This window comes from Lipophrys pholis (genome assembly GCF_963383615.2).
Source record: "Lipophrys pholis genome assembly, chromosome: 1".
In the NCBI taxonomy this organism is placed as follows: domain Eukaryota; kingdom Metazoa; phylum Chordata; class Actinopteri; order Blenniiformes; family Blenniidae; genus Lipophrys; species Lipophrys pholis.
Window position 1 is genome coordinate 38,365,749 of NC_137635.1, and position 26,809 is coordinate 38,392,557.

The 26,809-nt window shown below is 42.5% G+C and overlaps 1 protein-coding gene across 4 annotated transcripts in view; it reads left to right on the forward strand.

Annotated features, from left to right (window-relative positions):
- dlg1b (discs large MAGUK scaffold protein 1b) overlaps positions 1-26,809 on the forward strand; it is a 111,854-nt gene that overhangs the window by 78,366 nt on the left and 6,679 nt on the right. For 2 of the 4 annotated variants that reach the window (XM_080463839.1, XM_080463840.1), the window contains exons 5-17: positions 6,699-6,794; positions 7,474-7,527; positions 9,196-9,246; positions 10,807-10,931; positions 12,988-13,157; positions 14,413-14,549; positions 15,159-15,303; positions 19,941-20,070; positions 21,679-21,865; positions 21,965-22,067; positions 22,535-22,649; positions 23,118-23,294; positions 23,625-23,691. In XM_080463839.1, the coding sequence (XP_080319965.1) occupies positions 6,699-6,794; positions 7,474-7,527; positions 9,196-9,246; positions 10,807-10,931; positions 12,988-13,157; positions 14,413-14,549; positions 15,159-15,303; positions 19,941-20,070; positions 21,679-21,865; positions 21,965-22,067; positions 22,535-22,649; positions 23,118-23,294; positions 23,625-23,691 (1,557 nt within the window). Of the gene's footprint in view, positions 1-6,698; positions 6,795-7,473; positions 7,528-9,195; positions 9,247-10,806; positions 10,932-12,987; positions 13,158-14,412; positions 14,550-15,158; positions 15,304-19,940; positions 20,071-21,678; positions 21,866-21,964; positions 22,068-22,534; positions 22,650-23,117; positions 23,295-23,624; positions 23,692-26,370; positions 26,468-26,809 lie in introns of all 4 variants that reach the window. The other 2 variants (XM_080463837.1, XM_080463838.1) reach the window with 2 other exon arrangements.

Consider the following 26,809-nt stretch of genomic DNA (forward strand, 5'->3'; position numbering starts at 1 on the left):
GGTCTCGGTGTGTGCAGCCTCCTCATGTGTATATTTACACAGTCTGTTGTATCGACTTTCTCTTCCTGGCATCATGAACTGTGTGATTGAGTTTCAGTCTTGTGGATGTTTAATGCCTGGGGTCAGTTCTGTTCAATCCTGCAGGCTGAACACAACAACCTCTACCAGCTTTATTGTTCCTAATGCATCCCACTGAATTTAGATATGTAGGCATTTGATTCAGTGGCTTAAATACGGGACAAACCATGAATGGTGACGTCACAGCTGTTTGTTACATATCAGTGTCTGTGGCTGTGGAGGCTGGAAAGACCTGGAAACACTCCTCCCACTAAGCATCAGCTCTCCTGGCTCTAGATTTTTTAAGTCCACTTATGAAACCAGACCCTCTGTCAAACTGCATGGCGCCTGTTGTCAGGTCAACGGCGTGGATGTGGGTTATTCTGTGCCACGCTCTACGTTGTATAAAAGATGTGTTCATTCATAACTTGGCTGGATACTAGAGTCCATCTTTGTAGTATGCTGTTCAAAGGGCTTTTTAGCACCATACAGTTCCTGGATATTTGAAGACTGATTTTGATGGTACATGGTGAGAAAATATTGTATCTATATAATTCAGCAGCAGCTACTCTCTTCTAGCTTTCTAGATTTCATAGATGCTGCCCGTTTAGAACTGATAATCTCAACTCATGATAATGTGGGCAATAAAGAATGTCTTTTCTTCAAATTCATTATGCCTATTCTCCTGACAATAAATTTAAATCCAAGAACTTATAGCACCAAATGACATTTGTTTCTTGTTCCCAACTGTGCAGCTAAAGATGTTTGACCTCTTGATCAACTGGCATAATAATGTACAATTCGTATACAGTATATTGTCACACACTTAGAAAAATGAAAGCATAACTTACATTTTAAACAATGGATTTCCTACCACCAGCCGTTACGCTTTCTATGGTGTCATGTGATGTTAATAAAAGAATTGGAAATGAACTTCACTGGGAACACGAGATACTTTATTTGTAATGTCTGGACTCATTATGCCCCTCATGTGAAAACGTGTCAGTCTCCTGTGGAGCTTGACACGACTTCAGTCACAAATAGACTTGTGTGCAGTGTCCCCCAAACAAAGCACCGAGCCGCTTCTCTGGGACTCGTCTGAAAACATTCTGCGATGCTTCTGTTAGAGACACGAGCATTGTGCAGAATGAATGAATGTGAATCACTCCCACTACTGCAGCCACATGTGTGTCAATTAGAGGGTATCTGCAACTTTGCCACAACCTCTGGCAGCATCATCAAGGGATATGAAACGATCGTTATTCATCCCTTTACTTTCCACTATACAATCTGATCACCCACCAATCAGCACAAACCTAAAACATCATCAGATGTCTGCTTCACTTGCTGTTGATGTCAAGTTGCTGTAAAGTTGTATCATGTTATGTGGGTATGGGAGCCGTTACCTGTGGGAACTAGTAACGTTGGGATGAGTCCATCACTAATGAACTATGACTCGTGCAATTTTCTGATGGGAATAGCTTTTCTTTTTACAGTTTTCTTCTACTTTATAATAGTTTCAAAGTCTTATTACTTAGATTTTCACCAGATTAATTAAGGAAAGTAACGTCTTTCACCCTAATCGGCTTCAATAAGAGCAAACCCACAAATGCCTAATAACAAAAACAGCCTTTAAATTTGATTCCAGTGTAAATTACATTTTCTGTCATTGTTGTCCATTTCTACACCATCATACAAGGTTATACATTGGTATATGTAAAGACTTTTTAAAATATTATTTAGTCGACTCTGTCCTATTACAAATGTATTCAGAGAAATATTAATGACTATACAGAAGGTTTATTTGCAATGTTCAGTTTTCTGAGTCTTGACAGGCTCTGCTCACATGAATTTAGCTGCTTTAGTTCCTCTTTTCAGGTCTGCACGGGTTTCTTCTAAAATCAATCTGAATTGGTCATTTCAGCCTTAATTTAGCTTTTTCTGAGTTACTTGCTCTGTACCTTTTTGTGGTGTTTCCATTAAGAGTGGGTTATTATGACGTGAAAACTTTGAATATGATAAATAAAGAAAAAAAACTAAGGGCAACATACAATTAATTTAATTTCCTTGCCTGTTGCACAGCTGCTCTTATACATTGCTTTAGCACATTCAGCCATTGTGATCATAAACCTGCTTTGAGGATTTAAAACTGTGAAACTAAAATGTACAACAGTCATTTTTTGGGGCAAAAAAATGTCTGCAGAAACATCAACAGCAGCTCGTCATGAGGGGACTTAAGTTTTGCCACTACATAGGACCCCAATGAAAGCTGGCGCTTCCTGCCTGCCGCCAGCCACGAGTCCTCGTTGCATTCCCCCTCGCTGCTGACATGCACGCCACTGTGTCTGAATCCGGGGGCGACATCGATTATTCATGCGAGTGGAGCCGCCCTCCCACCCCCCTCCATGCTGACATGTGCCTCGCTCAGTGGAGCCAATTAATTGGCAAGAGCATGAGAGAAGACGAGCAGGGAGGGTGTCACAAAGGGAGGGACTGTTATTGTGCTGTGATAGAGGAGGGAGGCGGCGGGATAACACAACGGGAGTTGGGATGTGTCAAGTGGCCCAAATCGAAAAACTCTATCCCGATCTGAGGAAGCATCCGTCATCTATTATTTAACTTCACCCGGGAATCTCCTCCAAGAAGATGACCGCACATTACCCTCGACAGGACTTCACCTCAAGAGCCGTTAATGGAGCCGAGAAGAACTTACCGCGGGTCAACCTGCAGGAGTCTATTGCCCACCTGCACCCACTCCAGAGACAGCATGCCATCGAGCTACACCGCCAGCAGCAGCAGCAGCGGCAGCAGCAGCAGCAGCTGAGTCGTCCACAAGTTCAGGCAACCCTTTCTACCTTCACTGCCTGCACCGTGCCTGCATCCTGCCGGGCTCGCAGTCGCTTTCTGAACCTGCGGGACAGCGTCAAGAAGAGCCCGACTAAAAGTACTGCTAAAGTCAGCAGAGCGGAGATACCCTGGGTGCCCTTCGCCTTTAATAAGGTATCGCAGCAGCTACGGCATGTGATTTAGTTTAAACCTTCATTCTGCCATCTCTAATTTATTGACAGTGAATGTCACAGTTAAGGTTGAAAATCTACTTGTCCAATTGGTAGAAGCACCAGGACTTGTTAACACAGTACTCAAACCTCAGAAAAATACAAAGCACTGACGGGCATCACAAAAATGCTTTGGTACCAACAACTATTTAAGCAGCCTGTACCTTTAGTAAGTGGTTTGTTGCAAATTTGAGAACAATATTTCAAAGTTTAAGATGTTTGAAATAAAGTTCTTACCAATAAAGGTATTGGTAAAATAGAAAACAGACTGTAGTTGGTGAGATATTTCCCAGAAAATAGTAATTTTGAGAAGTAATCAGGTTGAAAATAAAGTGAGTACACAATGAATGATTGTGAGGAGGACACTTGCCAACCTGTGGATTGTAGCTCAAAGTCAGACCGAAGGAAAAACATGCAGTGTTGTTTGGTCGCTGTCCACTTACATTACATTATTTTAACAATATTCCAATATTTGTGGTTTACAGTTGAAAGTATTTTATAATTCTACCTAAAAAGTTTTCAATCAAGTTTAAGTTATGTTTCTGTGAAACAGGACTATTAAAATGTTTTTCATTTTTAAAATGGTCATTTTGACAGCCAATAAAGCAGGTTGTAAAAAGCAAAAATGACAGAAAAGACCGTCATCTGAACCAAGGACAGAAGGAAACTTAATCGGTGAGAAAAATGGCTTTTATTGGATGTGATTTGTGTGACGGAGGAGATCTAGCAGCACTTTGACAAAAATGAGAACAGAGCAGCAAGACTTTCCATCCCTTCCTTATGCAGGAGAAATGTCTAGTGTTGTACAACCTAAAACATTTTCAAAACATTTGCACTTGTACTTTCAAGTAAAGATGCATCTGTAAATTTTCTGTTTCCACCTCAGTGTACAGTGTGTACAGTAGAGAGTTCAGTTTGTGTGCGGTGTGTGTGACCTGCCGTCAAAGAGGCAGATTGAGTTACTACAACGTGTCGGCTGATTGAGAATCGATAGAGTCCATGTGCGACTGTTGTCATGACATCTGTTAGCTGAAAGCCAAAAGCTTGTTTTCAGGCTCTGACATTTACATTCAGCTTTCAAACTTAGTGGTGCTTTTCTGACTAATTTAATGTATGTAACACTGGGAAGGTTCTGAAAAGAGAATTGTTTTTAACCCAGAACAGCGACAGATTATGTAGGTAATTCTACTTAACATTTAACCAAAACACAAACCAGCCACCCAGTCTATAATGTCAAACAAAATGTAAGAGGTTTTGGGTCAATCAGGGATGATCATTGTGTAATTATTTTGTATTTCTTTCAGAGAAAATTTAGAAAATATTATCAGTGTACTTGTGTAGAAAGGTTTGTTTCAGAAAAGTTTTGTTTACGCAACAACAGAAGAAACACTGAAAACGATGTAGTTGGTATGCCAGGCCACGAGTTGGCGTTGTTGGTTTTTCAGTAATAAAAACCATACGCGGACAGAACAATGTTATAACCATTAACAATGGCGAATTCACAGACATTTATATGGACAGACAATGAAGTTGGATTGCGATTACGGTGGCTCAACTATAAAACTATCAAGTCCCAAGAGACTATGGACTGGGAGTCATGCCAGTCTGAAGGCCGCCATGTTTGTTGTGGTCCATCCACTTGTGCATGAGCAGAAGAGTTATTTACTATGACGGTGGTGTGCATACCAAGTGGGAGTGCTTCCCGCCATCCACCCAGGATGCAGCAACATTCAAAACATCCAGGGATTTGCAGTAGACAGTCATTGTTGGGCATGAGTATGGTATTTAATAAGATATTTTTTAAGGTGGCATTTAGTTCCAGATGTAGGATGCTGAGAGGCTGAAGGCTGAAGGCTCTGGACCCTGTGGTGGTGCTGCAGGCTGGAGGGACAGTGTCTTAGTCTTAATCTATCTAGTTGGACTGTCATTTCTTTTCATTGTTAATTGAACAAGGCCCAAGAATAGATTTTGTCCAACCATCAGTAGATCCCTGGAGATATGTTGTAACAGTGTCTGTTATGTTGAATCAGATCATCAACAGATGGCCAGATGATCAAGCTTCTGAGCTTTGATGTATTTTCTCGTTCACATTGGTAACACTACTAGGTTTATTTCAGCCGCCTTTGACCTCTATGCTTCCCCCCCTCTTAAGATTCTGCCACTATTACCTCCCGATATTTGTAAACCTCAAACTTCGCACCCTTGTGCAGTGCTGCTGCTACTGCTTTTGTTAAGCCCAGTTTGTATCTTTTGGGAGCAATTAAGCCCCATTGTGAGCAGCTTTCCGTGCAGCGCTCCAGAAGTAGGGCTGGCAGATCAATGCAGTCGATGTGCGGGGCTAATTTTAGTGGCTGTTGGTTTTCCATGGGCTCTTATCAGTTCTGCTGCTGCAGCACAACAATTAAGCCTCTCCGAAACACAGCAGCACTTCCTGCCAGCAGCTTCATGAGGTCCTGCTCTTGCATAATAGAGGTCAGATCGCTGACGAGCTCACGCCTCACGATTGCTCCCCTGTATTTTTGCTTTTAAGCGCGAGAAGACTGGTGTGCAACTCTGAACATTTTGTCGTAAGATGATGGCAAATGTCCAGAAAAAGCAACATTAAGTACATTCTTAATTTGTCTAATTATGACATTTTAGAGAAGCGTGTCACATTTTTTTCAATGGGAACATTTGAATTGCAATACATTCTGATGTGCTCTGAATGTGTACCAAAACATTCATACATCGTAATTCCTTTAGTGTGCCAGAGCATCATGTTTCCATGACTACCGAGTTTGATGACAAGAGCTCCATGTTCATGTGGCAGCAGGAAACAAAAGTTAACTATGGAGACAGAAGGACTAGCGGTGCTTGTCATCCTATTCTATATTGCGTGTGAGTTTTTATAATGGACTGCCTCGGTCTAGAAACTTTCGCAAGGTTCACAAGTTGAAAACACCATTAATTCATTACTTTTTTAGTCTGTGGAGAAAATTTACTTTTCACCAAGTGATTTATTTTTCCAAATGGTTCCTCACATTTTGAGAAAACAATTCAGCAGCAAGTCATCATCTTCAAGTCATTCCTGCTCCTCAGTTGATGAAACGCCCCCCTCCGGATGATCTTGGTAGTTAAGCAGCAGTCAGGACTATCACTTTGTGCTCTCTCAGACTGATATATCTGCTGCATTTCAGTGATGACAAAAAGGACACCCGCCCCGGTTGAGACTGTACTGAGGGACTGAGGATTACGCGCACACACACAAACACACGTGCAGACACACGGAGGTCACATAGTATGACTTTAATCCGAGCTGCAGATGGGTGAGGTTGCCACATCAGGATGGTCTGAAAGCAAAAGCAACAGGTAGCCTGTCGCTCTCACCACGTCACACTGCAACCGGCCGACCCTTCTGACAATCAGCTGCAACCTCGCCCCATCAAGCTCCTCCCAGCTGGCACCACAGCTTGACCAAAACAAACGGCCCGTCCATCAAATGCACACACACCCTCCTCCTCCCCTCCTCCTATTCTCCTGCTCCTCCTGTTCATCTGTGCTGCACTGTTTGTCTAACCTGTGACCCCTCACCATACTATTGTTCAGCAGGCTGAAGCCACCCCGCCTTCCTCTCCCATAATCCCTGTGATCCCAATCTCACCAATCCCAGCCGAGACCACCATCATCCCTCCGACGTCACAGGTCTTTTATTTTTGTTGTTGTTTGTTTGTTTATTTTTTTTGTCTTTCCCTTGGCTCCATCCATCCATAGATTTCATCTTTTTGGCCCGCCCGTCTCTTTGCGCAGAGTTTTTGCTCCATGTCGGCCGTCCAGCTGTGGCTCCGATGAAGTGAAGCAGATTAGAGATAGAAACAGTGGGAGAAATGCCACACTTCCCCCATTTGACTTTTAAGAGCCCATCTGGCTCCTCCCGGGCAGAAAGTGAGCGAGCAGGGAAGAATGAGTGAGTGAAGCAGGCAGAGTTTAAAACTGGGAGAAGAAGAGGAAGAGGTGAAGGAGCAGACTCTCCCTCCTGCAGGATTTGATTTGATTGATTTCAGACTTCATGCTTCAGCACTGCATCTTCTGCAGCGTGAAATGCCACCATGTATGTAGGGCTCTGTCCTCACTAATCTCTGCTCAAATCCACCGGCTTCCTGTTTTATCCTCAGCTGGTCTGTAGCATCATGAGGAGAGTCAATCTGTAATGTCAGCGCTGCCTTTTATCTGCTGCACCGCGGCGGAGCGCCTGGCTTCGGTGTGTGCTGTGGTTACAGGGGTGGAGCTCAGGTTTTTGGGCGTTATTTTGGGGGGGGTTGGTTGTTTGTTTGTGAAAATGTTTTTCTTAGTAACCTTTTGATGTATCTCTGTCTCTCCTCAGGCCAATCCTCCCCCTGTGGTGGTCAACACAGACAGCTTGGATACGCCTCCATATGTAAGTTCACCTCCTTTCGTCACTCGCAAAGGAATTATAGCTGTTTGTGATTCTCCTGTAGACTCTATGTGGATCCATTAGGATGGCCTAACCACTCAGAAGCTTCTGTTTTAAAATTCAAATCTAATTTCAACAGCCCCAATGTGCAGAGCTGGTTGACAGGATATGCTGATTTTAAAGATAAAACTAAAATAAAAACATGCAAGCAGTGTTTAAACCAGCTTTGACACCGAGAGACATTATACCACACAGACTGCATGGGCCTGTCAAAATACAACGATTTTACCCTTCACTCCAGTTGTGATAGATTTCCTGTCTGTATACTGAACACGTGTTGAGATGCATTTAAGAAGGTTCTTGCAGAGACGGACTGTGCTCATCGTGCTCTCTTCTCATCCAGATGAAATTATCTTCTGCGTTTTGAACAAGCCATCTGGCCTCTGATTGACTTTGTGATGCTCAATATGTTGGCAGCTGTTGCCTGGATCCCACAATGTCTCTGCCAGTTTAATTTCCAGAAACACAGAGATGTTATATTAGAAAAAGCTTCCTACTCCGGTTGCCTTCGCCATCATTTCAATAAACTTAGGGCCAATATCAGTTCAGAAAAGGAGCACAAAGGTTTCTGACATTACTTTTGAGATGATTAGAGTTTTTTGGCGGTTTGCATATGTCATGTCAAAAGAGACAAGAGATTATGCAAGAAAATAAATAAAAACACAGATATTTATTGATACCGAATCACACAGAATACATAACTACAGACAAAAAGGTGTAGGGGAAAGAGAGTGCCCAACTCAAGCATGGATCTCAGGAAGCCCAGATGAGCTGCATCAGCTGACAAACCTCCCTCAACAACAGGTTCCTCTCAGATTTCCTCATCTATACAAGGCACAGTGTATAACATTGAACAGACACATGTAAATGTTGCAAGCTTATACCCAAGACCAATCATTTGACAGGTCAAAGTTGGGTATATAAAACGACACACTACAACACAACAATAGCAGCAGGAGAGATAAAAGTGCAAAATCATAAGTGGAAATGTTTTAAGAAGAAGTATTGTTTTCACACCAGAGAAGGTACCACAGGTGTTAAAGTACATCACGTAATTGAATAAAGTGCATTGATAGGATTGAACAACTCTCACATGTTGGTGTGAGTTTTTCAAGTAATCTAGAACTGCCTACAAGAGAGTGGAAGGGTATAACGGGCTTGTTTTAGTTTAGATTGTACGAACGAACTGAAGGAGCTAGTTAAAAGTGATGTTGGCCTGTCCAAGGAGACAAAAACCAGAACCAGATTGTCTGCTCTGCACATCCCTAATGGTAGATGTGTTTATTTGCGATGCAGTCTGTCAGAGAAATTGCTGCTCTGAATACAAGTGCCACTTGTTTTACTTCATAGTACTTACTTGTTGTGCAAAATTCTCATCGCGAAAGCAACAGTGAAGTTTGAGACTTACTGAATAGTCAGGTTTTTTATTGTTGTTGTTGTTTTTTTGTTTTTTTACATCAACTGTGAACTTTCTTTTTGTTAGTTTTTGAACATACAACAAAACCTTCCTGAAATGAAATACACAGCATAGTGAAGTTACAAACGTATTGTATTGTGTGTATTGTACTGTGCTGGTGGCTGTCCGGCTAACTGAAACTGTTGTGTGTGCAGGTGAATGGGACAGAGGCTGACTATGAGTATGAGGAGATCACGCTGGAGAGGGTGAGGCTGCCTTTATTTAATCTTCACTTACCACCACGTCCGTGCTGTTAGCAGATTGACTCGCCCGAACTCTCCTGTGTCTTTACGAGCCACATAAACGAACTGCAGTCCATAACTCATCAGAGCACCAGAGCTGCAGCCAACAGCCGACGCGCTCTCTCTGACTTTGTCACCTCACTTTTATGCATGTCATCTCCACAACTTCAAAACTCCAGAGTGCAGCCTTTACACAACCTGCAGGACTTTAAATCTGAACGTCAGGTTAGAGTTTGCTGAAAATAGGACACACCAAATGATCTCTGCCATAGCTGTGCTTTTGTTATCCTCTCACAGTTTCTTTTAATGCAGCTGTGTTTTATCCTGCCCGTGGAATTATCTTTTTACATCATTATCGTCTATCCTCCTTTGTTGTCGACCTAATTCAGCTGTGCTTCTTCAAGTGCAAATTATCATCAATGCAGCGTAAATAAAACAAAGCACATCACTGCCAGCTGAGTCGCACAGGAGCTGCAGGCCTCAAGCTCGTGCGTTTATTTCATCATAGAAGTGCTAATATATTACCAGTATGAATAGTATGAAGCAAAGACGTGTTTTCAAGTCCTTACTTTATTTAAATGTCACAGTTTAAAGCTCTCAGAGGTGGTGAAATTTACTGATGTCCCATTTAGCATACACAGGAATGTGAAAACATTTCAGGCATGTTTTGAAAATGCTTTGCAGAAAAAAAATATTTGAAATATAGAAAATCATATTTTATATAATCATTAACCCAAATGCAAACTAAAAGAAAAACATCTTTACATATCTTTTTGATGCTCACTACTTCTACATTTCTGAATTATTTCAATTCTTTCTGCCTTAAAGTTTGCACAATCCTGGATATCCGATTCCTCCACAAGAAGCTAAACATCACATCATTTGGGTTCATCTACTGCAGAAAATAGCATATTAGTCCAAATCTAAGGTGATCGCATGCCTTTTACAAGGTTCATATTTGCAGATCAAGTCTTGTTATTTTACGAAGACACAGATTTTATTCTCAAATAAGGATAATAACAACACAAGGAATAAAAAATTCTGCTGTTACCATTTTAAAATAATAACGGGACAGGTAACAACATCCAGCAAATGTAGTTTTCTTCATTTTGTTAATGTTCAGCTGCTGTGATTAAAACATTTTCTGCTAAAACAAATCATATTACAATGACTTTAGTCCATAAACCCCCGGCTTTTACTAGATATGTGTCACTTTATCACTTTAATGAGGACGCTGATGCCAGGATTTAATAAATGTAGTGGTGGAAATGACTGATGACAATCAAACAGTTTAGTAGTTATGTTTTGAGCAGAGTGGGTGTGACATGACTGCACTGATGAGATTAATGTAGAATTAATCCAGCTTCAGCCATCAGCATTCAGGTGGAACTAAATAATTCTGATCTGGCCTCTGTCTGTGCTGATAGTTAACTATAAACAAGTCATTTGACTTGATTCAAAAAATGTTTTTGTTGACATGTTTCATACGTTGTCCTCTTGATCATGGTAATCTGGGGCATCCAGGGGAACTCGGGGCTGGGCTTCAGCATTGCAGGTGGCACGGACAACCCCCACATCGGTGAAGATCCAAGTATCTTCATCACTAAAGTCATACCTGGAGGAGCGGCTGCCCAAGATGGACGACTCAGGTGAGAACACAGTGATGAGTCTGATGTTCAAGTTTTGTATCTTCTCTTATGATAACACATAAATTGAACTTTACATGGGAAATCTATGCCACATGCAGACTGCTAGTTGTAAGAATAACCCCCCCCCCAAAAAAAATCTCTAATAAAAGAGCAGTTTTCAATAATGTTTCATTACATACTATATATTCATATAATTTTTTGTTCAAAACTTTTAAAGAACTTGCAATCATGACGTTTTCTTAAAGCTATGTGTGTAGTTTGGTGTTAATACTTTCCCAACTGTGACTTTGTACCACATGAACATGAAGTGAGTTCATCAAGTACTTCGACTGTCCTCATTCCACCAAAAGATAAAGAAACACCAGTGAGGGCTGAAGATCTTTGCTAATTTACAGCCAACTACAAAAACCACTACTTGGACAAGGGCAGACGGGATAATACAGATAATACTTGCTGGTTCAGAGGCGCTGAAGCAGGACAGTGGTCCTAGTTTATCGTACAGTTTATTTGATGACATTAAAAAGAAGTTAATACTCTCAGCCATATGAAATAAAATGGTTTTTATTTTGAAAATTAGTAAAGAAAATTTTTTTCTGTTGGTCCCCCGCCACTCAAAAGAAGAAAACACTTCAACCCCCAGAATGCTGTGTGTGGATCTCTCTTCAGGGGGTCTGCTCCAGATGGTGGGGGTCTACACATCGAAGTAGAGCTTGAGGGGTGGTTGATTTAGTACAACAGGTGCAGCCGGAGCCGGTGTCCTTTAATACCCAGAACCCCCTGCAGTGCCGGGCCGCCTTTCACTGCTTCATTCATAATGCATTCTCTGAAGTCTGATGATGAGGATGATGATGGGATAGGATGGGATGTGGGATACAGACTCGGTCTCGGATTGCCTTGAGCCTGATGAGAACGTATGGCGCTATAATCTTACACTTTACACCCTTTCAACAGCAGCAGCTGATTGTATTTATGTATGTAACGCTGCTCAAGTTCAAACCGGGCATCAAAATGGGAAGAAAAGGTCATTTGGGCGTTTTTTGTGGTTTAGCTGTTGCATTTTTCTAAGACTATCTGCAGACAGAAAATATCTATTAATATTAATATCAATATAAAAAATATCTTTTATTCTTCATGTTTTGGCTGCTCCTTTCAGAGATCTCCACAGCCGAAATCTCACCCTATCCCCCTGCGTCCTCCATTGCTACACCCTCATCATCCTTTGCTACATCCATGAATCGTCTTTGACTCTTCTCTTCCTACCTGGCAGCTCCACCTCCAGCATCCTTTGTCCAGTGTATCCACTGTCTCTCCTCAGCGCACCTCCAGACCATTTCAACCTGGCCTTTCTGAACTGTTCATCCTTAGATGTTCCTCTGATCTGTTCATTTATAATCCCTTTGAAGGCGTAACGTGTTTTAAATTGAATCAGAAGGGCTGCAGCTGCGGAAATCAACACCATTTGTCCTTCCTGTAAGAACATTCAAGTGAGGCTACAATTTACATGGGCTCAAGAAAAAAGGCTTATAGCTTTAAAAAAAACAAAAAAAAAACACAATTGGACTGACCTTCATATAAGCCACACCTCATTTCAGTGGAGCACATCTATATGAGGTGAAACTCAGAGATTTCAATGTTTGAGCTTCAGTTAATGTGCAAAAACATCATGTTGTTTCCTGCTGTACGATTATAGAAGAATTAGAAGCTCAGTGAAACTGATGGGTCAGTGTCTGCTGTACATCCATCTCTGAGCTGTTTTGCCATGACTTCTTGGGAGTTCCTCGACTTAACTTAAATTTGTTCATATTAAAAATGTAGGCTATACATTGAGTGTGAGAGTTTATTACTTACGACTACTCTATTATATAGCAAGTGTTTGAGGTAAAATTGTCTGCAACGTGGTTTTTCCTCTCTTTACGCTTTTCTCTTAAACTGTGATTCAATTGTAGGGGTTGGATTTGAGTTGTATGCACAAATATATGTATTATTGAACCTATACAAAGCCTGAAGCGTGGACAGGGCACTGACAGCTGGCGGGTTTGTTTCTCCTCTGTTTCAGGGTCAATGACGTCATCCTGAGAGTAAATGAGGTGGACGTCCGGGACGTGACCCACAGCCGAGCCGTGGAGGCGCTGAAGGAGGCAGGCTCTTTGGTTCGGCTCTATGTCCGCAGGAGAAAACCGGTTTCTGAGAAAGTGATGGAGATAAAGCTGGTGAAGGGACCCAAAGGTAAATTAAGCCAGACTCGAACGTCTTTGTGGTCGTTTTAGGTGGCCTTGTAATCTTTTTTTGTATTTTTGTTCTTGCTTATCTTTCACATCAGGTTGATGTTGGTATTTGACAACCACAATTCTACTATTTTGTATTCTTTTGTTGTTGTTTTTTAATAAAAGATGCCCTCCTATAATGGCAATTGGCCTCATCACGGGCGACATGACAGCCATGTTCGCGTTGTGTGTGGCCCACAGTTCAATTTCCAAACATAGATTATTGGGTTTACTGGTGATGGCTGGAGGAAGGTCATTTTAATTATCTTTCAACCAAATATCAATGGTATAACCTGTGATAACCTAGCTCTTGAGGTAAACAAAAAAAGTTATAATTCATGCATTCATCTTTTTATTCTTTGCATCTGCACGTCTCATAAGCAGCACACTGATTGTTTATGATATCTACAACTTAAAAGCAACCAGAAAGCAGAGTAATAAAGCTTTGGACACAAGGTAGTCAGTATGCTGATAAGATTCCTCAGCATAACAAACTTTTGTAACATACACAGTAATTCTAAGTCGTCATCACTACAAATAGTTTATAGTGAAAATTCCTTTCATTATTTAGTGTGGATGAAATGTTTGTGGCCGTTTTAGAGTCATCATCCCTGCCCTAATTTGCTGTCTGACATCTTTGTGAATGCACAGTGAAGCAGACGAACACACATTGCTGATGATGAACTTTGTGAGCCGTCCTGATGTTGTGGATAATTGCTGTGACTCCAGACTTGAAACAGAGGGGCTCAGATGTGTGACTCGTGTTGGGTGTGGTGCGCTGCTGCTGCTGCTGATCCATGTTTGGTTTGTTGCTGCTCCCTGATTGTCTCTGCCTCTGCTTCAGCGAAACCCTTCAGGGCCTCATGATTATTCAGACAAGAATCGGAAGGCTGAAGAACAAAGCCTTATTTTCCACAGAAACATCCTGAAATGTGCTTTTGTGCATTTATGTGCCCCGAGTTTTTGCCCGTCGTAAATTGGTGCTGTTTTTTTTAAGCCCTCCTTTGAAAAGTCTTAGTTTGTCCATATAAAACACACGTTGGAGGGGACGTGGTTGGAGTCAGAGTCTTGTAGCTTCTGTGTTTGCAGCTCTGTCAAGGAAGTGTATTGTGGGAGCTTGTTTATTTATTTATTTTTCATTGTGATCAATGGGACAACATTTGTGCAGCGGCTGAGTGGAGTACTGATCCTCCACCTCTTCCTGTTGTGTGTTGCAGGTCTTGGTTTCAGTATAGCAGGTGGAGTTGGGAACCAGCACATCCCAGGTGACAACAGTATCTATGTCACCAAGATCATCGAAGGTGGAGCGGCACATAAAGACGGGAGGCTGCAGATTGGAGACAAACTATTGGCTGTAAGAACAGTATATTTACATTTTCACTTTCACAGCTATGATTAAAAATGAATCTCCATGGATTGAATATATAGAGCAGGAAGCTGTTGGTGTATCAACAAAAGAAAGACCCACAAAACATTTAGTTTATTGCAAACTGAAGCAAATTGGGCAGCATTTACTTGACTTTAAGGAAAGGTCAAAGTGAAGCAAATTGGGCAGCATTTACTTGACTTTAAGGAAAGGTCAAAACCTTGTTGTTCACAATACCATTTTATGTAATATTTATGGGCAAAAAGTCAGACAAGTTTCCATTTAATGGAAATGTGATTGACATTAATTATTTTCTTCTCTTTGAAGCAAACATGTAGACGTGGAAAATATTATTTAAACTTTGCCTAAGTATTGTGTTTTATTACCAAATGTTTTTACGATTTTTATGATGTCACAAAGCACTGACAGAAATTCTGGCATATATTTTACAAATACGCACTACAAGAGTTCCTCTATCTTTCTTAAGGCCAACACATAAGGCTTAACAGTTATAAGTGTCCCCCTGCAATGGAACTCTGTTTTTACATGCTTTTGCTGCTCCCTGCCACTGACGCTCTCTTTTTCTGTTGCCGTCAGGTGAACAGTGCTTGCCTGGAGGAGGTGAGCCACGAACATGCCGTCACTGCCTTGAAAAACACTCCCGACGTGGTCTACTTGAAAGTGGCTAAACCCAATAGTGTCTTCATGAACGACAGCTTCGCCCCACCCGACCTTACCAACTGTAAGTCATGAATTTTGCTTCCCAACCAGACATTAATGGCGTGGTCCGACCACGCAGTTTGTGCCGGGGCGGGGCAGGTTTTCGTGCGTCTCCATTGACAACATTATGAATGTTTCCGAAACAACCCATTTTTTTTATCACCGGACGGCAGTGGACATCACTGGGAGCTGGACGCTGAGAAAGTTTCACAAGCTGCGTCACAGAGAAAGGAGGCTCAAGGTTGCTCGGACGGCCGCGACAAACCTGTACTCTAACCGTACTCTTCGGAGTGGGACAGCGTATCAGAGTTGGGTCTGGGTGCGCTTTGCCGTACCATTCCCCCCGGGCCTGCCCTGCTCCGTCACGCACTGAATATGAATAAAACAATACAAACAGACGCACAGTCTCAAACATGGTTGAAAAGCATGGAATAAAAGTGGGTCTTAAGATTGGTTGTAAAAGTGCACAGTGAAGGGGATTGTCTGTCGAGCAGTGGTAGCTCATTCCACAACTGAGAAGCCGCAACAGAAAAAGCTTGATCTCCTCTGAGCTAAAGTCTAAAACAAACCCAGAGCAGCCGCACAGAGGCTGAAACCAGCTGAAACGGGAGCAGCCTGGTGCTGTGTTTAAAGCCTGTCAGACAAATGTTGAACAAGCTGCTTTGGATTTGAACTAGATTCCTGTGATAGCAGCAGCACAACTGAACATCTTTTGGTGCAGCACGTTGTACTTTCTCTCATCATGAACCAGCCACGACTGATTTCCTGGATAAACATGTCAGCCAAAGCCAAAGCCTACAAAACTGGATCCGTTTGCAGACCGATAGAGACAAATAGTCACTACAACCACTCGTCTCCTGCAGTGCTATTATCCACATGTCATTTAAAAACATAGCTTGAACAATCTTGCTTGGAGACAAAGCAGGAGGGAGAAACACAAGATTCTCAGTGGATACTGTTTGGTGAGAACCTGAGTCATCATACATTTATTTTATCAGCAGCAAAATAATTTGCTGCATCACTTTGAAGATTCAGTTTTACTGTAAAAAGATGATCCACAGAGTAAAAGGGTAAAGGTCAGGAAAATGAGCCTTTAAATTCTTTTCCAATTTTGTAAAAGCCTCTCAGTCAGCTGTCTTGGTCAGTTCATGGAAATACTGGAGTTGTAACCAGCCTGTGTGCAAAATCTCCACATTTAGTGATAGTGAGTTTAAAAAGTGTGGCTCATCATGAAACGACTGCTGCTGAAAAGCTACACAGCATTTGTCTCCAACACTTAACATATTCATGAATTTCTCTGCACTCTTTAATCTAGGTTGAGAGCTTGGCAGAATTTCCAGGTGTAGTAAAATATGTTACATTTGCTTATTGAATTTGTAGGACAAAGTATGAAGTTCACATTTTATTGACTTACTAATTGAAATAGACAATTTGCTGTTACTTCCTCTTTTTTGTTCATCAGCAGCGATCCCTCAATGTCGAGAGTTTAGAAGTAATTTTCTTTGTTTCAATTCCTCATTTATCACATTTCTGAGACACGCCGCTCGTTGTTAATAATGCAGTGTTGTTAGATGGGCTGCCTGGTAATGTTCAGGCCGAGGCTTGGCTGTCTCGATGTTTGCATGTTCTCCCTGTGCATGTGTGGGTTTTCTTTAAACACTGAGTTTTTGTCCAACAGTCTAGAAACATGCTGAAACATAGATGTTTGGGTGAGTAGTTGACAGAACTTTGACGCAGAAAAAGTAAAGACATTTTTGTTGGGTAGATTATTTCTTTGTCACAGTTTCTTCCATGTTGGCTTTTGTTCGGTGGTTTGGCCGATTGAAGTCTGAAGAAACAAGATATTTGCAGTTTAAAATCTAATTCATAAAGCAGCAATAAATATCTGCCCAACATTTCACCGTTGTCTAGTTTTTCATGGATGAAGCCCACACACTGTATATGTTAGGCACTTTTAAAAAATATTTTTGGAATAAAGATTATTTATAAAATACATTATTGTATGTTTGACTCGCCAAGTCATCTGTCTGATTTGGCCTTTGCTGCACTTGAATGTTTTGATTATAACTTACAATGATTGTAAAAGATGTGAATGCTAAAATAGTTCCAGTGCTGGTGAAGAGCATTGCCAGAGCGGGGAAAGTTTTTAAATGACTCATGACACTGTCACTGTGACTTTCTTTTAACAGCCATGCAGTTTTTATATTTACAAATCTTTATATTGAACGAGGAATGACTTTTCTCCTTCAGAAAGACACATGTCACCGAAACATCATATATTGTGATAAGAGCAGATGTGAGAATCTATAACCTATAATACGGTAAAGATCTCCACGCACACGTGCTATGTGTGAAAGCTAACATTCTTCTGTGAAATGGTTGTCACATTTCCTTTTGCATCTCATCTGTTTAAAGTCATGACATCGGGGCCTTTGCATGTAATCACAGCGCCCCTCCTCATCCTCTTCTCTCCCAACCTCTGTGTTATCAGCCCCCTTCCTTCTCTGCCGCCACTCACGTTGAGGTTGAGACGCGTGAAGGACGAGTAGAAAATCCAATCAGTGAGCGCTGAGCTGCTTCACAGGCTTCAGCGGCCGCCGCAGCATCGGGGGCCGCTCCCTGTAGCACCGCTGCAGCGCAAAAATAACGTGGCAATATGTATAATGATGTCCGGCCACAGCGGACAGCTGAGGTCTGAGCCAGAGGTAATGAAGGGGAAATAATTCTGTTAAGTGTGCTCTGACTCCACCGTGGTGACTGCGGTGGCGGCAAAAGCAGAGGAAAAAGATGGACGCGGCCGTCCATCCCATCATCCCCTGCTTCAGATACTTTATGCATTAAGCCCACCCATCAAATAAAGACTGGAATGATCAGAATTAGATCCCACCAGTGTTACTCATCACAGTGTCGATCTCTGATGGCACTCATGTAAATCTATATCTATTTAATCCTGCAACAACCACTGATGCAACTTTTCACTGTGGTCACTCCTGATTTTTAAAGAAGTGAATTAAAATATTGTTTTCTTCTCCTCTGAAGACGAGTTCAAAAAGGAGAACGGAAGCAAATATAGAAATAGGAGAAATACAAAGAGGCAGAACTGGGATCGCAGGTCTGCTGTGAGCCACCGAGCAAAACCCTACTGCTCGTCACACACACCACTGCTGCTCGTCACACACACCGCTGCTGCTCCTCACACACACCACTGCTGCTCCTCACACACACACCGCTGCTGCTGCTCCTCACACACACTGCTGCTCCTCACACACACCGCACCGTGGCAGCCCACTGCTCCCAGCATGTGTAGTTAAGGTTAGATCGGAATAAGATGGATTCACTTGGTCCTTTTTCTGTGTTTTATGTTCAGATTCAATCATCTGATCATACTTGGTATAATCAAAGTTGTCACAGACTGAAATAGACATTTTCCAGGCCTGGACTTGTTGGAAAAGTTTGACTGCACGTAGCTTTGGGCAGTTTGTAAATAGCATTACACCACATTCTCTGTGTTACGTTGCTGAAGGCAAAGTTACATTAAACCAAAAACTAAAAGTCATGGAAATGTGTGACAAGGTAACATTTTAAATGACCTGAATGAATCCGTCCAACTACAAGTCAGTCTAAAAAATTTCTTTCCATATCTGTAAATTAATGTTGTATTTTACGAGCATGTATTGTCCCCAATGTCAAGGTTGTCCGGACATTGTCATCCATTATCCATCTTTCCGTCCTGAAACATCACAGACTTTATATCCATTCATCCATCTCACATTCACACCATCGTTTAGAGTCACAGATTGAACTTAAATGTATGGATTTAGATTGTAGGAGTACATTGAGAAAAACCTACACTGAGTCGGAGCTCTTGTGAGGCGACACTTACCAGCATAAAACCATACTGCACCCACTATACAGTCAAGCAAAAAACAAAACAAAAAGCACGTGGTCCACTTAAGGATTCTTTTCATTTATTGGTACGTTGCATAAGTAATTTCTGATGACTTGTAACTGTTCGTCCACATATCCCAAAACACATGGCTTTTTCATTCTTAAGTTCCTAAAACTGGCTCATCGCTTGATTTAAGTGACGGGTTAACACTGTTTCCTCAACCAAGCAGAGAACTGCACAGTTTTACAGGAAAAACCACTTGAACAAGTTAAATAAGTAGAAAATGTGAGTATTTCTTCTGGTTATCAGCCATCAGCCATACAAAGACAGAGGCTATCTACTGTTTGTTTTTTTTCTTTTTTCTTTTCATCTTTTGATATTTTGTTGCACAAACTACTGTCAAACAGGAAAAAAAACCCATGTGTAACATTACAATAATACATTTAGATATCATCAGATTAAAGCTCCAGATCCTTCTTCACATGCATCAGATAAACGGCTCAGAGCAGCTTGTGTTTCTTGTTAATAGTTTAGTTTTACGACCTCCCTCGGTGGCTCCCGGCCTCGTCCAATCAGACAGTAACAGGAGCCTGACCGGTGAGGGGCTCGTGTAGCAGAGAGGCACACACACACACACACACACACACACACACACACACACACACACACACACACACACACACACACACACACACTGCAGCCCACAGGAAGTGAAGGACTCCTCAGACTGGACTGAGTATTATTGTTCTCTCTCTCTCTCTCTCTCTCAGCATACTCCCAGCACATGGAGAACCATATCAGCCCCCCAAACTTCCTGAGTCAGCCCCTTCCTCTGCCGGCATCCTCGGGACGCTACTCTCCAACACCGAAGAGCATGCTGGGAGATGACGACGTCACCCGGTGAGAACAGAAACACGCACATTCACGCCAGACTTATAGCCTTTACTGATTGATTGATTGTAGCGTCACACACACGTATACACTGTACACACTAAGAACGCGTCAGGATTTCAACTTGACCACCTAAAAATGACCAGTGATTTGTGACAACGGTTTGATAAATCACCTGTTTTTATCATATTTTATTATTTTTATGCAAATGCCGGCTAACTCCGTCATGCAGCCCAAACTAACGTCTCACTATTGAAACCACATTGAAGTGTTTATTTGCTCCATCTCTCAAAATTCAAAGCCACTGAAGGTTACCTTATTCTCTTTGCTCTGGGTTTTCATCAATTTGACACTAATGTGGCTGTAATATGTCAGGGTGAAATTCACCAGTAATGAACAATGCGTGTCTTACCAGGAGGTAGAGTAGCTCAATGTGGTTGTTGTGACTGTTAACTCGTAAACATGATTATTTACTCGTAAACATGATGTTTACGCAATTTCTGAGAAATTTCAGACTGAATTCAGGTGTTTGATTGAAAAAAACATTTCTTCTGTAATGAATTGAATGATAAATTCAGCCATACCAGCCTTGATGATGAATAGTATCAGCATGTAAATCCTGGAAGGGAAAAGCTATTTTCCCTTCCCAAAAACAAACGAAGGATTTTTCTCACTGAGGAGAGCTAAAAGAAGTTGCAGTTTGAAGCTGTCCCTCTGTGGACGCAACACAACTTTTCTGCCCTCTGCTGGTTCAAACATGCAGGTACATGCTGTCACATCTGTTCTTCTGCAGTGTCCTACTCAAGTGGCCAGCGATTATTTAGTGGGAGAACCAGAGGTACCGAAAGTTAAACCCAGAAGTACTAAAACAGAAAGCTTCCATCGAGGTTGTTTTTTATTATTTACATCGCTAAGTGCATATAAGTCACATAATGGTGTTGACATCCAGTGTAGAAAAGTATAAGTTGCAATAACTTACTGGGACGATTCCTGTACAATGGAACAACCAAATAGACGTTTATTTACTGGTTGTGCTTTTGTGATGGTGCAAAAAAGAGAGTGAGTGTCATCCTGGTTACGTTGTTTTCTTGAATCTAATCAGCTGAATCTTTGGCAGCTTTGACGGTGAAAAACAAGGGCTGACGTCACGGAGTGTAATGATCACTTCAGTTTCAGAGATATGTCACGAGTTTAGTCCAATACCTTCTTTCGAAATCACTGTCAGAGTTTTATAACACAATGCCCTGTAACAACTTTACACACTGGGCATCACCTGTACCCAGCGGTAATCAGATTACACCCTGCCACCATGGATGTCGGGCCTGATTCATTTACAGAACAACGTTTTGAGTCCCATCACATTGTTTTGCACCAAATTCAGGATGAATCTTTGGAAACTAAAATCTTGTGCACACTTGCAGGCTTGATGTGTTTTCAGTCGCTCACCAGATGCTGTTCTCTGTGAATTAAACAGCGTTTTAGAAGTACACCGTTGTCCTGTTTGTCATCGGTCAGTAAACATATAACTGTAGGGAACCGTTGAAAAGTAATCCATGAAAAAAACTGTTCCAATCAAGAAGTACACGTTTTGATCAGCCTCTCTTCTGCGTGTGTGAGGTCACGTGATGCGTGTGTGTGGCCCGACAGGGAGCCCAGGAAGGTGGTACTGCACAGAGGAGCCACAGGCCTGGGGTTCAACATCGTGGGTGGGGAGGATGGAGAGGGCATCTTCATCTCCTTCATCCTCGCCGGAGGACCGGCCGATCTCTGCGGAGAGCTGAGAAAAGGGGACCGACTCGTCTCTGTAAGATCACACCCTGGTGCTTTGTTCTTTACTCCCTAAACAACGACAGTGTTTTACTTTTTTCTTTTGGTTTTTAATGCCGTTTCGTTCTGTTTTCAGGTTAACGGGGTCGACCTCCGCAATGCCACCCATGAACAGGCTGCGGCTGCGCTGAAGAACGCCGGGCAGACGGTGACCATTATCGCCCACTACAGACCGGAGGGTGAGACTGCAGCAACCTCGAGATCATGACTGAAAACACAATTCACAGCAGGGCCAGTTTAGAGTCTAAATGTATGATTTTGGACTGAAACCAGAGTGAATCCATTCATTCTGCAAAGTTCTGACCTTGCAAAGCTAAAATGAAAGAGATACCTTTTAGTTTGGGATTTTATTAGAGGTATTTACTTCCACTTGAGCAGTTTTTCTATTTTCAGATTGGCTCAGCTTCAATCTGGAGTTTTGTTTTGTGGTAAACTGTTCATCACAGTTCAGTCTTTCTTCAGTCTTTCTACACTTCAGTTTTTAAAAGAGAAAAAGTCCAGTTGACGTTCAGGTGCAGGGAAGGACAACTTTGTGCTTTGCCGAGATAAATGTAGAAGAAAAACAATAAAGAAACTCCATCGTTACAATGTCTGATTTTACTTTGGCTGGCACGTTGAACTCTGTGATTGTGGTGTTGCTCTGCAGAGTACAGCCGCTTCGAGGCGAAGATCCACGACCTGAGGGAGCAGATGATGAACAGCAGCATCAGCTCAGGATCCGGATCTCTGCGGACGAGTCAAAAGAGGTCGCTCTATGTCAGGTGAGGAGGCGACGGCTCCAGTTTACGTACCCAAACACACACCGGTGTCTGAAACGGAGATGTTTATTGACGATTTGCTTATTGAACCTTTTTCATCTGAGTATGAATTACATTTGGTAAACGTACTCATCGCTGTGACTCCAACATCATGCATCTCACCAAGAAAAAGCAGAGAAAGAGTTTTGTGCTCACACACTCGTCCTCGCTGTGGACCCCAAGACTTTTTCAGAACGTCCGAGTCGCGCGCACGATTCCCAAGCCCGTCGCACGTTTGTAACACACACAGAAGATCAGAAAGATCTTTATGTTCAACTGGCAATTAATTTGTTGTTTTTTACACATTCATGAAAAACTCTAGGGACACTGATCCAGTGTGATCGCTGCTGATTAAAGTGAAAGATGTTGTTTCTCTTATATCTTTTGTTTGTAAACTATTTTGGTGTGTGTGTGTGTGTGTGTGTTTCCCAGAGCTCTGTTTGATTACGATAAGACCAGAGACTCCGGTCTGCCCAGTCAAGGACTCAACTTCAAGTTCGGGGATATACTTCACGTGGTGAATGCCTCCGACGACGAGTGGTGGCAGGCCCGACAGCTGACGGCGCAGGGGGAGGTGGAGGAGGTCGGAGTGATTCCCAGCAAGAGACGGTCAGACACGCGCACGATCCATTATTAAAGCAAGACTCTGTTAATGTGATATTGAAATCAGGCTTTGTCTTAGAACACCTAAAGTGAAAATTCTGGATACAGGTTGTTTTTTTTTTTAAATGTTTTGAAACTTCATAATTCTAGATTTATTATACAACTGAAATATTTCAAGCCTTTCGTGTTTTATTCCTTAAAATATGAGTTTGGAAATAAGTGATAAAATCAGCTTTATGTGTAGTTTTTTGTTGGACTGCAGATTTCTGTGTGTGAATATGTGACGAGAGAAGAAAAGAGGACAGACCTTTGACCTTGTGTTTGACCTCTGACCAGGGTGGAGAAGAAGGAGAGGGCGAGATTAAAGACGGTGAAGTTCAACGCCAAGTCTCGAGACCGAGGGGTGAGTCCTTCACGTCTGTTCCACAGTGACTCCATAAATATTCAGGAAACATCTCAACCCTCTGGAGCTGGAGCAACAGTCTGAACCAGTTTCACTCGTAGGATCACGACTTTAATGATGCAAAGTGACGCCTTGGAATATTTAGCAAACAGACGTGCATATAAATCAACAACACAAAGGATTCTATGGCGTTTTTAGGAAGCTTATGGCGGAAGCTTATTCTCAGAACCACTGATGAAGCACTCTTCGAAAAAGAAAAAGTGAAAGTAAACCTTTAAAGCTCAGTGTTTGTGTGATTAAATTATAGATGCAGATTTTTACAGTCGCTGTGAATCAACACTATGTGTCATTTGTATATCCTAAGACATGATGGATTAAAGCCAAACTTATTTAACTGGTACAAGCCTAAAAAATGATCTCCACCTGATGGATTTCCATCAGTATCATTTGTTTTAAAAGAACATAACTTTGATTTGTTCGACTAAATGTATGGAGCGAGCTATGGTGGTAGAGTTGGTAAAGTGGAACGTCTCTCAATCAGAAGGTTGCAGGTTCGATACTCCTGCTGTCCACATATGGGAGAGCAAGGCACTGAACCCCAAAACCGTTTAGTGACGCGCTTTATGAGCAGAATACTGGTCGAAAAGCCGCTGAAGCGCCTCCAGAGGGTTGAACATATTGTAGCAGAGAGCGCTCAGCATCTGATGTGTGTTTGCATGACCTCACCTGTCAGAGACTTTCTCTGTGGTTTCATGTCACTGTGAAGATGAAGTGTGTGTTTGCGCCGCAGCCACCTGATCTCCACTTACTTACTAATGTGCGACTAAACCGGCGAGCCAGTTAACAGCATGTTGCCGTCGATCTGAGCGACGTTCTTCTTCTTCTCCAGACCGCAGCAGCGCCGCCTCTTCCTCCTCCTCTCCCCTCTCCCCCTCCCCCTCCCTCCACCAGCACCTTTTAAATTCGTATGCCGCTTTAACACGCGTCGCCACGTTTCGCCCACTGCAAGGCCACGCCCCCACCCACTCGCCCCTCCGCTTTAACACCGCAGACACAACGAGGAGGAAGCAAGGCGGGGTACCCAACATGCATGTCGCGCTTCTCCTCGTACAGAGTGAAACGCTTGACATTGATGTCTGACTGTCTGCTGCTCACAGAAACCTTCCTCCTCCTCCTCCTCCTCCTCCTCTTCCTCCTCACCTCACCTCCCCCGCCTGCTCAATGACTTGCAGCATGCGACCTGATCCTGTTACTCGTCTCATCTCCTGCTCGTCCACACCGCAGACAGAAGCTGAAACTTGTGAAAGTTTATGTAAAAGTCAAATGTCCACATAGTGAAACCAGTTAGCAGTTTAGTTTCATTTCAAATCAACGTTTTGTACCATGAAAGTGAACGACTGTGCGTAAAGCCTGTTGAAATCATGAGGTGTGTGTTCAGATTATAGATCCTCTTCAAAAATAAACTTGTCATCCCGCCTGCTACAGCAAACAGAAACCTCTGAATATTGAGTAGTTGATCTAAAGGTCCAGACTAATTGAAGCTGCCATTATCATTGATTTAATCACAAACTAGAAAACTAGTCTGGGGTAGCTTCATACGGACACAGTTCTCACCAGAAGAATGAAGAAAATGGTTCTGACAGACTCCTAAACTCGTCTAAAGAAGGTGGGGAAAGCAAGAGTTTGAAGAATGACAGCCGATCCTGCTTCTTCCCACAAACACTCTGGTCTCCAGAAACGAGTCTTCTCTTTAAATATGAACGTCAAGATTCATTCCAGAGTTTGATAATATTAGATTTTCTCAAAATAAGTCAACATGAATGACTTTCCTCCTCGCAGCCCGACGTGAAGCTGGTGAATCAGGTTCTCCATCACCGGCTGTAGCTCCCTCGTTTCCCTGCATGTCATCAGCGTGGTCATCTTCCTCTTCCTCCTCCTCATCCTGCTGTCTTCACTGTTGCCTCTGACACTCAGGGTTTATTCACTCTGAACACACCACAGACATTTTGAATTAACAGGTCATTTATTCTAGATCTCCTTTAAGAAGCTAAGATGAGACGAATCCTAACAAATTAACAAAGTAAAGATTCAATCTGAACATTTTAAAAACAGTAATAATCAAGTCATCATCACTTGAATAAGAAAAGTTGATATGAGGAGGATTTTTACTGCTTTTTGCAGCTTTTTTTAAATCGTCACTAAACTAACCTCCAGTATCTGTTTGAGTCACCTGTTCAGACTTTTTTTTTAATAATCACTAGTTCCTTTTTCATAAAATCGCCTCAAATCTTTTAGTTTCCCAACTTTTACAGTCAATTTTTATCCTGGTGAGGCTGGTCCTCCCAGAGGACGGTCTTATCGACTCTGTACTGCAGAGGTTTTCATATTCTTCACTTTATGCACATTATACCCGGGTAGTTTTTACTCACACTTTTCTCACACGAACCACCAGAAACTAGCAGATCGGAGCTTTAATTTCATGTGTAGCACAAAGATGGAGGTGAGAAGCTCCAGACCGTAAACTGAGCAGCTGACCTCAGGCTCACACACAAAGCTTCTGGTCATCAGACCTCCTCATCTCCCTTTTTTCCTCCTCTTTTATCGTTTGTTTTTTGTTCCATCATCACCCCTCCTCCTCCTCCTCCTCCTCCTCCTCCTCCTCCTCTTCTTCCTCAGCAGTCTCTCAATGACAAGCGTAAAAAGAACCTCTTTTCCCGAAAGTTTCCGTTCTACAAGAGCAAAGAGGCGAGCGAGCAGGACACCAGCGACGTCGACCGTAAGTACCAGAGCGTCGCGTCTGTTTGAGCGAGGGTGGGGGTGCGGGGAGGGGGGAGGGGGGGGGGGGGGGGGGGTGTCTGTCTGGAATAGCGGGCGACAGGACGAGAGATCAGCTGGCGGCGGCGTGCTACACGCATGCTGGTTGTCACGGCAACAGGGCCTGGCGTGGTGGAGTTGACGCCACCGTCAGTCCTCCAGTAGCTTAAAGTGTGGAGGTGGTGGTCCAGCCGCCCTGCGGCCGTGCGGACCGGCTGCGTTCCCTCTGCTCTCCCCGTCTGTCGTCAACCTTGTAACTCTGTTCTTCTGGTTGTTGTTGTTTTTTTGTTTTTTTTGTGTCCTC